General features: G+C 41.6%; 1 protein-coding gene across 1 annotated transcript; it reads right to left on the bottom strand.

Moving 5' to 3' along the window:
• Positions 1-9,849: 9,849 nt before the first annotated feature.
• LOC127031143 (olfactory receptor 1030-like) lies at positions 9,850-10,827 on the bottom strand. The gene has a single exon (XM_050917915.1). It carries the CDS (start codon positions 10,825-10,827, stop codon positions 9,850-9,852), a length of 978 nt encoding a protein of 325 aa, XP_050773872.1.
• Between the last annotated feature and the right edge of the window lie 268 nt (positions 10,828-11,095).

The following is an 11,095-nucleotide window of genomic DNA, read 5'->3' on the forward strand; positions in this document are numbered from 1 at the left end:
ATTTTATTTATTACTATTTTACATTTATTTGCACTTTCTATCAAAGTATTATTTTTTCTATTTTTTATTCTACTTTATATGAATCGTATACTCTGTTGTCCACTCCTTTGTGCTCCTATTTTCTCACTCCAGTGAGGATCTTCAGCTAGGCCCCTCACCCCATCATGGTAGTCACGCGCCGCCCCAGCCCAAGTCTCTTTGTCCCCTGACTCCAGCCAGATCCCCACCACTCCAGACCATGGGTGCTGAAGTGCATCCCCTGGCTTGAAGTGATTCCATCTTATATAGTTTGGTTCAATGGCTCTCAGCACCCCACTATAAAAATTGTTCCAGCACCTCTCTTCCAGCTGGGTCCCTTGTCCCAGGAGTCAGCTGACTGATGTAGGGGCCAAAAAGGGCTGCTGGGTTTCACAGTTCGGTCAACATAACCAACAAAGCATGTAAGCCTCCGTGAAGACGTAGTAGCCACTAAGGGAGTTAGACACCAATCTTTAGAACATAAAGTGCTATAGAAAGTTAACAGCACTCCTATGTTTACCCCACTCATAAAACTTAAAATTTAAATTGATGTGACATTTAACATAACTTGTGAGTAAATATCACTCAAAGTCAATAGGTGACCTTGGAATGACACTGGGGTAGCCTGAGATTAGTGTCCACTGATCAGTACTATCTGCTCGTGCAGCTAACACCAGAACTTCAAGAAAAGAGCAGCAGTAGCAGCATTAACGACACTGCAAGCCACTAGGTGAGGTGCAACATGGGATGTTGGCAAATCTCTGCTCTCATTATGACTGTCAGAGTGCCACCCACTCCCAGGGATTGCTGGTGTTCAGAGGGCAGGGTGTGTGTTTTTCAGAGGAAAGTGTATAATCCAGCAGACAGGGCTCTGTTTCAGAAATGAACCAAGATATATGGGGCTCTATCTGCTATACTCTGTGTGGTATTGGATTAAGTGACTTTCTCTCTGAGTCCCTTGGTCTTTTTTTTCTGTGAATAATAATAATAAAAAAAATTGAGCTGTTGAAAAGTTTTGGAACAGTTTTAGATCGGAAAATACAGTTAGGACAAATCAGAACAGTTCACGGGACCATATGTTGATTTTGTTGATATTTTCTATGGGAAATTACTAAACATATTTTGGTTTTAGATAAGGTTACTTGCACTTTTGCAACAAAATGTGTTGAGATATTTAATATCTCATAAGAATCTGACATTTCGGCTTTTTGGGATGAAACCAAATTTCAAAATTTCAGGTTTGCTCACAGCATGAAAAATCCAGTTGTGGCCCAACCTAATAAAAATATTTAGTCTTGTTTGAGAAACACTTTTATAGCCATGAGTGTAGAGAACATGAAATGAGTGAGTGAGAAATCATTCAGCTCCAATTTTTCCAATGGAGTTACTCTTGATTTAAACCAGGGGTGTAAGTATGAGAGGAGAATCAGCTCCTCTGATTACTTCAAATTGGGTCATAATTCCCAATGGGATTACAGTCACACAGCTATTTATTGCACAAAGTTTTCTTTGATTCTAGGTAAAGGCAACAGATCTGTGTTCAAGTCTTACATAAAAACATAAGAATGGACATACTGTGTCACAGCAAAGGTCCATCTAGCCCAGTATCACATCTTCTGACAGTGGCGAATGCCAGGTGCTCCAGTCAGAATGAACAGAACAGGTAATCATCAAGCAATTCATTCCCTGTTGTCCAGTCCAAGCTTCTGGCAAAACATATAAGAAAACTTTTTAATAAGTCATTATCTGTGAAGGCAAAAGAGTAAGATTGAGATGAATCATTCAAATAAATTCTTTTTCTTTCTTTCTTTCTTTCTTTTTTTCTTTCTCGAACACTTCCTCCTCTTTCCCTTTAAAGTCATTTCTTAATTTTATTTTCAATGGCTTGCACTTCAATAGGAAGTGATCTCTCAACTTCAATTCGGATCAAGTGCGAGCTGGAGTGTCTGAGGAATACATTTTCCCTTTGGCTCAATGTGATATATGATTTTCCAGCTCTGCAAAAATCCATTTGTGTTTGTTCCTTGAAAGATAGAGAGTCAGGGTGGGAAGATTCATTGTGGATCTGTCCATTTTACACTGGGAAAATGGCTCAGATTGCAGCTTGACCTGACAGCGCTGTCAGCTTCAGTGCCATGTGCCACCAGACTCCTCTGGCTAAAGCCAAGGAATGAGTTTAGTTTATGAGGGACAAATTGTCAAGGCCCCATGCTCACATAAATCAGGGATGGGCACCGTTTTAAGAACATGAATAGAATAGAATGTGACTCCTGGTTAGGAAGAAGACAATTCAGTGATAGAGTGTGGAATATTGATACACAACTGCAGTTATTGCTGTAGTTCCATGAGCAGAGTGAACCCAATTCTTCCCTGCCCCATCACTTCTCTTCCCCTCTGGCAGATGTATAGGGAATATCGTAGCATGGGCCACCTAATTCATCTCTCTTTTCCTGGACAAATCCATGACCTCAAAGAAATAATTGTGATCTGTTACCTCTTACTAGCCACCAGAGGACACACTGGATGTACAAGCTAAAGACAAATATTCCCTTTGAATAAAGCAAGTGGGCTAAATATCTTCTTTAAAAAAAACAGCTCTGACAAAAGCTGCATTTAATAAATCCCTTTGCCGATCAATTCCAACAGCCAAGGAAGAGTGGTTTCAGTGCACAGCCATTATGGATAAAAGCAAAGGGAACAAAGAAAATTGTACTGAGGAAGTTTGAAGGAATGGGAAGCACCACAGATGTGGCTACAGAATAAGTGGAGAAGCACTGAGGATTAATTGTGAAGAATGGGGCTATCCTGATGCTAATCACAAGAAACATAACTTGCATCAATGTTTGTGGGAAAGCTTAGAGAGCAAGGTGCAGTATCCTTGCTGTATATTCACTATAACCTGGGGGGAATCTACTTTTGAAGTTCTCTGTACAGGAATAGTGGAAGAAAGAAAGAAAGAAGTTTTCTGAAAAGCAAAGGCACTGTTGCTTTGTGTTTAGAGAAAGGGCTACCTTTTCTGCTTTGATACGTCTCCATAGCTCCATTGAAGTCTTCGTGCCCTACCTCAGATTATACCAGGTAAGCATTCTTTGGGCCTCAGCCCTGTAAGACAATCAGTGATTTCCCTTCACCTCATAGAATCCAGACTTCATTTCTATTGCACAGCTCAGCACAGGGATGTGATCAACTCCATGAGGATACCTGGGACATGAAGGAAGTGTGGGTGTGATTAACTACTGTGTTCACTCCACATTTACAGAAGTTAAACTCCATTGATTTCAATAGAGATGCACTAGGACCAGAGTAAATTAATGTAAGGCTATATTAAGCACAGGAAGGCTGGGATTCTCAAAGGATAGATAGATAGATAGATAGATAGATAGATAGATAGATAGATAGATAGTCATCATCTCATGTAGGGGCATATTCATAATTATTAAACTATTTTATGTTGTGAGCTTTTTAAAACCAGTCTGAATCCAGAGCTATCTATTGCTGAGTTACCTCTAATGTACATCAATGTACGTGACCCTATAGGTGAGGACGCTAGCACTACCTCTGACTTAACACTTCCCATTATTAAGACCATGTTTTCATTTGCTTATAACTTTGTAAAACTTTAAATGCCAAGTGTCTAACCTCAAGCTGTATTTAATTTTTGTTTTTTAATTTTCAGCCAAAATGATTTATGCATTTTCAGTAACGAGGGTAGAGAAAGGCACATTGCTTTGCCCATGTTAAAATATTCTGATGACCTTTTTGTTGAGATGCTCTGGTGCCCACAGGCTGTGGCTCAAGGATTTGAAATTTGGCAAGGTGTAGCTTTGATTCAGGAATGTGACTTTTGTCTTCCTTCTGAAAATCTGCCCAAATTTGGCAAAGCTATAAGCCTTTGACAAATTGCAGTTCACACATGCTTATTAGAAACCTGCTAGAGCTCCACAACTACATTTCACAAAGAGTCCCTTGGAAAAATGGTGAGTGAGCAGGAATTAAAGTCTCCGTATCATGATGCATGCAAACAGAGGGCTGAACCTTAGTTGGACCTTGAACATTTCCTACCTTGACTTGGCAAACTCAGTTACATTCTTGTAATAATGGTGTTTTGTGCCTGTGTGTATATATATATGATTACATGCTTAGATTTCTTGTTGTTTCTTTGTTTAAATTTCTGATTAGACACATCTCATGATAAATACAGAATGGTGAAATCAAACACTCATCACAGAATTCATCTTTCGGGAATTTGGGGATCTCCAGAAACTGCAGTTTCCTCCCTTCCTGCTGTTTCTAGTGATCTACATTGGGACCATGGCTGGGACCCTCACCATTGTTGTGCTAGTTGTGACTGATCAGCACCTTCACACCCCCATGTACTTCTTCCTGGGGAACTTGTCCTGCTTGGAGACCTGCTACAGCTCCACCATCCTGCGCAGGCTGCTGGCCAGTCTCTGGGCTGAGGACAGAACCATTTCTGTTAGCAGCTGCATCATGCAGTTTTACTTCTTTGGTTGCCTGGCTGGTACCGAGTGTTTCCTCTTATCCATAATGTCTTATGATCAGTATTTAGCCATATGTAATCCACTGCGCTATGCAGCTATAATGAACACCAAGGCTTTGTATCCAGATGACTGCAGGGTGCTAGATAAGCAGCTTTGCCTTCAACAGCGTCATTGTCTATTTCATTTTCCAGTTAGTGTTCTGTGGTCCTAAGGAAATTGACCATTTCTTTTGTGATTTCACCCCACTGATCAAACTCTCCTGCAGTGATACCAACTTACTCACCCTAGCTGATTTCTCATTCTCTACCATATGTGCCCTACCCCCATTTCTATTAACGCTGGCATCCTATGTTTGTATCATCACCACCATCCTGAGAATTCCTTCCACCACCGGGCAGCAAAAGGCATTTTCCACCTGCTCCTCCCACCTCATTGTGGTTACCACTTTCTTTGGCACCCTGATAATTGTCTACATGGTGCCACCCATCAACACTCTAACAGATTTAAAGAAAATTTTCTCTGTCTTCTGCACCGTTCTAATCCCATTGATCAATCCCCTCATATATAGTTTCAGAAACAAAGAAGCAAACATTTCTCTGAGGAAATCTGTCAGGAAATTTTTTACCTTTATGAGGAGGCAAAAAAATTACTAGGTTAACTTTTAGGTTCAAATGACATGGGGATAAGTTTATTGGGTCTCACACTCAGCTACTGTGTTGGGAAGGGTTAGATTTGTGTTGGTAAATGCTGATTTCACCGCACATGCACAAAGCGACCAAAATATTATTTCCATAATAACTCATATGTATAGATAAGCAAAGTATGAAAAATGTTGCTTAGAACATAAGAACATAAGAATGGCTGTACTGCAGGGTTTCTCAAACAGGGGTTGCCACCTGTGTAGGAGAAGCCCCTGGCAGACCAGGCTGGTGTGTTTACCTGCCCCATCTGCAAGTCCGGCCGATTGCGGCTCCTACTGGCTGTGAATCGCTCCTCCAGGCCAATGGGGGCTGCTGGAAGTGGCAGCCAGTAAATCTCTTGGCCCGCACCACTTCCCATAGCCCCCATTGGCCCGGAGCAGCAATCAGTGGCCAGTGGGAGCCATGATCGGCCGGACCTGCGGACGAGGCAGGTAAACACACCAACCCAGCCCACCAGGGGCTTTCCCTACACAAGCGGCGACCCCTGTTTGAGAAACCCTGCTGTACTGGGTCAGACCAAAGGTCCATCCAGCTCAGTATCCTACCTAGCAGGGTGAGATTCTATGGCCTGCGTTGTGCAGGATGTCAGACTAGATGATCATCATGGTCCCTTCTGATCTTATATAAACGTTGGCTAGGTTTATTGCAGATGAGGCATGGTTCTAGCTCCCTGGATCAATGTCTGTATTTACGATAGCACACATATGCCTATGACAATAGAATCAGCTCAGTGAATGTCTGGACTTTCCATTTCCCCTTCGGCTGATATACTCAGCAACAGAGTTCAAATTCCTTATTCATGTTGAGTATTTCTTTCTCTTGTGAGCAGTCCCATTGAAACCCATGGAACTCCTTAACGTAAGGCTCTAAAAAAACATGAGTAAAGGTGGTAAAATCTGGCCGCAAATATACACTCAGTGTCATTCAGATCTATTGAACTTTTCTTCCCTTACTTCTGCAGAAACAGCACAGCCGTAAAGAGTCAACTACAGCTGTGCCAACCACAATCTAAAGCCAGTTTCGAATTTCAAGTTCAATTGCATTTGAGCAATGAAGGTAGTTCATAATGTGCTGATTCCCTGGCAAGATGATTCACTGGGACCCCTGCCTTACTCGGGGCACAGTATGGGTGAACAGAGGGTGAAATTAAGGAGGTATAGGCAACCACACATCAGGCATTTTCCAACATTCAAGTCCTTGTCTTTGCAAGTCAAATATTGCATTTGTCTGTTTGTTTAAGACAGGTTTTTTAATACAATTTAATTACATGATTGTAGTAGAAAGATAGCCTGAAGAATGGGTCTGGTATAAAGCCTGAGGCCTGAACCAAAGGCAGAAAAATTTATAATATGAGCAACAGTCAAGCCCTGTCAAGAACAGATGCTTGCCTGAAATGCGGCACCAGTATTGATAGCATTCCTAAAACACACTTAATGCATAAACACATTCCAACAGTCCAACACAGCAACACCCCAATCTAACACATAATAGCATAGTTTGACAACAGCAATGAAGAGTGCCATTTTTTTTTGTGAAACATCAGAAGAAATGTACAAAGATAGGTGGTGAATGGAGGAAAAAGGGGGCGGTAACAAACACGTCATGAAATATATAAGGTTATATATAAGTTGGTTACTCCCGATTGTTTGTCTCAGTCTATAAATGTCGGGATACATCGCTTTAAGCCTTCAGCTGGCCTAACTTTAGGACTTTGTTTGTCAGTAATAAACCTGACCAGGTGCCTTCACTACTAACAGGTCTCTGGTCACTGGGCAGTTCTACTGGATCCTGCTGTACAGTCAGTGAGTCAGTGAAGCATGCAGAGAGAACACACATGCAGTCAACATCTGACAACTGAAAAGCTTCATGGTTTCCACAGTTTCATCACGTTTAAGGCCAGAAGAGACATAAGCTCAACCATCTGACCTCCTATATCTCTCAGGCAATGAAAGTTCACCCAGATACCCCTATGCTGAGCCCAACGACTTTAGCTAAACTAAGAATTTAAGTCCTCAGGAGACTGCACTGTGGTGAGCCAAAGGCAGAGAACAGGACAGACCAAGGTGGCCCAATTGCAGGGAATTGATCAACTGAGACATGGTTTTGACGTGTGTTCACCAGGAAATGGGCCAAAGATATCAGACTGTCATCATGTTTTACCAGCATTTAGACAGTAGCAGAAGCACCTGGATTCATATCAGTGGAAAGCCCAGCTTACTGCTCCAGATGAGCTAGCCTATTTGCAACAACTGGGGAATTGGGGATTTAAATAACTGACATATAAACACAACACACCTTGATGGACTTTAAACTGTATCTTCACTAATATATCCCATTGGTAATGGAGGGTTTGCAGTTAGGACATTAAGATATTAATTAACAGCAGCATTGATTGTGTCATGTCCTCTGAAATATTGCCGGTAAGTTGCAATGGGTTTTCAACAGCAAAGTCCAAATTGTTCCCTGGTGTAACTCCTCTGTTTTCACTGGTTACACCAGGGGTTCATCTGAAACAGTGAGTTTTTATCACTGAAATACTGAGCTTGGTTCTGATAACAGATACAGTGGAGACTGTAAAAAGACTCAAACATAGCTGGAGAGCCCATATCCTTTATTTCCAAACACTCCGAGCCAGAGTTTTAATATTTATTTTCCTAAAAATGCAGATTGGAACCTAGTGAGATATTCAAAAGCAGCGGGGGGCGAGATACAAAAAATAGACTAATCATTATAGGTGCCTAAATCCCAGAATCCTGCCTCAGTGGGATTCCCTAAACATCCACACAGCTGCTTCTGAAGTCTATAGGCATCTAAACTCAACTTGTAGCCTACTTTTTGCAGTCAAATTCCTTAGTGGGCTTAGAGTTCTGTCTCTGGGCAGGTGCACTGCAGCCTGAGACCAGGTGTCTGGACACATATATCCCAGAGTCTCTCCACCTAACTCACCTGAGGGGTCCAATCTGGTAGGTGAGCTCACAGAAAAAGGCTGATGTGGAAGTAAGGACTCCCTTGTCACTTTTAGCCCAATGCTTAGGGTACACAGCTGGGATGTCAGAGATCCCTGGTTTAAGTTGCCCCTCTGTTGGTGGAGGGAAAGGGGGAATTTTTGCCTATCCTTAATTGAAAATATGAGTATACTGAATCTCTGCTGAAGTGATAGATACAAGTGTTTCTAGAAGAAAGAAAGAATGAAAGAGAATAACTTGGGCCAAAATTTTCAATCCTTGATTCATGATATTTAGATTCCTATATTTTTATTTGGCTGTGGAAATTAGCTTAGAAACCCATATTTAAAAACAATCTACCCGAAATAATGAGGCTGTTTTTCATTGCTACACACTGATTTTCTCAGCTAACTCAGACAGTTCCAGATGTGGAGATATGCATGCTGTAGTTTATTATGTATTGAGAGATCTTCATGAAGCAAACCACTCCTATCATCCTCATTTTCTATCACCACAGCCTGATTAAAAAAGAGGAAAACAAAGAAGTCAGAAGCTACTAATCTATACCCCTCTGATTCATTAAACCAGCAGAATTTATCCTACATTCCTATAAATTGAAAAAAAAAAACATTACTTGGATTCTCTGAATTCATGTGCAGTTTAGCCACAGAATTTCTCAGAACCTCCTTAACACTGGTATTTCACAGTCTATAAATGATGGGATTGACTAGGGGAGTCAGGACTGTGTAGAAGGGACAGAGCCCTTTGTTCAGGTCTCTCAGTGTTTTGGATAATCAAAGTCTCATAGAATAGTGTAACAAAGATGAGGTGAGAGAAGTAGGGGGGAAAGGCCTTTTTCTTGCCAGTGGTGGAAGGTATTCATAGGATGGGGGGAGATGATGCAGATATAGGATATTAAAATTAAGAGGAAAGGAGGCAGAGTGAAAACACAGGCAAATGTTGCAATGTACCATTACTTTATTTCTCTGAATTCAGACCCATAAGATGCAAGAACACAAAAACTGAGAGACAAAGCAGGCTGCTCCCTAAAACAGAGAGGCACAAGTCTAGGCTGGCTGGCTGCAGAATGACTCTAAAGAGCTAGACAAGGTCAGCTCCCAGACTGCTGCACTGGGTGGCACAGTATGAGGATGAGGTGAGCAGCCCTAAATGGTGAAAGAACAGGTTAAGGATTATTGAGAACAGCTGGACATGCGCAAGTCCATGGGAGCGGATCTAATGCATCCAAGGGAGCTGAAGAAATTGGCTGATGTGATGGCAGATCCATTAACCATTATCTTTGAAAACTCACAGTGATGACTGGAAAAAGGCAAATATAGTTCACATCTTTAAAAAAGAGAAGAAGTAGAATCCGGGGAACTACAGACCAGTCAGCCTCACCTCAGTCCCTGGAAAAATTGTGAAGCAGGTCCTAAAGAAATGCAGTTTGAAGCACTTGGAAGAGAGGAAGGTGATCAGGAACAGTAAACAAGGATTCACCAAGGGCAAGTCATGCCTGACCAGTATGATGAAAGATGAATGCTCAAAAAGTAGCAGAGTAACAGAAAGAAAGAAAGAAAAAAAGAAAGAAAGAGTATGGTCAATAATGGGTAACCCTTTTCTGAAGGAATGAAATGGCCATGTCTAAGAAACTATATCAGTTCATCTCTATTTTACTATAGGTTAAAAATTTTCCTTTAAGCTTCTATGCCTGTTTCTGAAAGCAACTCGATTCAGAATAGTTTTTCTCAGGGACTGTTTGACCTCTTTGTTTCTCAGGCTGTAGATAATAGGGTTGATCATGGGAGTCAGAACTGTGTAGAAAAGAGAGAATATTTTGTTCAGAACCTTGGGAGTGTTGCTTGTTGGAAACACATAGACAGTAATCACGCTCATGTATAAAATTGTCACCACAATGAGGTGAGAGGAGCAGGTGGAAAAGGCCTTTTGCCTCCCTCTGGTGGAATGGATTCTCAGAATGGCAGTGATGATATAAATGTAGGATGTCAGTGTCAGTAGCAAAGGCACAAGTGTCCCTATGGTAGACACAGTAAATGTGGCCAGTTGCAGAGTCTGGGTGTCACCACAAGACAGTTTTATCATGGGTGAAAAATCACAAAAGAAATGGTCAATGTATTTGGAACCACAGAATGTTAATGGAAACAGGAAATAATTCAATGTGCCATTGACCAGAAAACTATATACCCAGGATCCCGCCACTAGCTGGAAACAAACTCTGCCATTCATCAGAGCAGCATAACGGAGTGGATTGCATATTGCTAAATATCGATCATAAGACATTGCCGCAAGCAACAGATTTTCTGTTGTTGCTATGATGGCAAAAAAATATGTTTGCACTAGGCAGCACTTAACAGAAATGCTTCCATTCCTAGTCAGGAGACTGGCCAGCATCCTGGGCAGGATGGTGGATGTGTAGGAGATCTCCAAGCAGGCCAAGTTCCCCAGGAAGAAGTACATGGGAGTGTGAAGGTGCTGATCAACCACAACGAGCATAATGATGAGGATGTTCCCGGCCATGGTCACAATGTAGATCAGTAGAAACAGCAGGAAGAGAAGGGGCTGAAGTTCAGGGGCATTCCCAAATCCTAAGAGGATGAATTCCACGACCAGGGTTTCATTTCTTCCTTCTGCTTTCTCCATAATATGTATCTAGAAACACAAAACCAGTAAATATTAATGGAGGAGTACACACAGTCAGGTTCTACTGTTGGTTACACTGCTGCGAAACTGGAGTAGGTAACCTCATAGCACTGCATCTCTCCATTGGAAAAATGAAGTTAAGACATTGAGTTTCCAATATATGATGATGGAGTACACGCAGTCAGGTTGTTCTATCACTTAAACTGGCAGAAAGCTGGAGTAGATAACCTCGTGCCACTGCATCTCTCCACTGGACAAATAAAGTTGT

Source organism: Gopherus flavomarginatus, chromosome 11, assembly GCF_025201925.1.
Source record: "Gopherus flavomarginatus isolate rGopFla2 chromosome 11, rGopFla2.mat.asm, whole genome shotgun sequence".
NCBI classification, from domain to species: Eukaryota; Metazoa; Chordata; order Testudines; family Testudinidae; genus Gopherus; species Gopherus flavomarginatus.

Bases quoted from the DNA above. Each gene is read 5' to 3' on its own strand.
- LOC127031143 (XM_050917915.1), bottom strand. From the start codon at position 10,827: ATGGAGAAAGCAGAAGGAAGAAATGAAACCCTGGTCGTGGAATTCATC.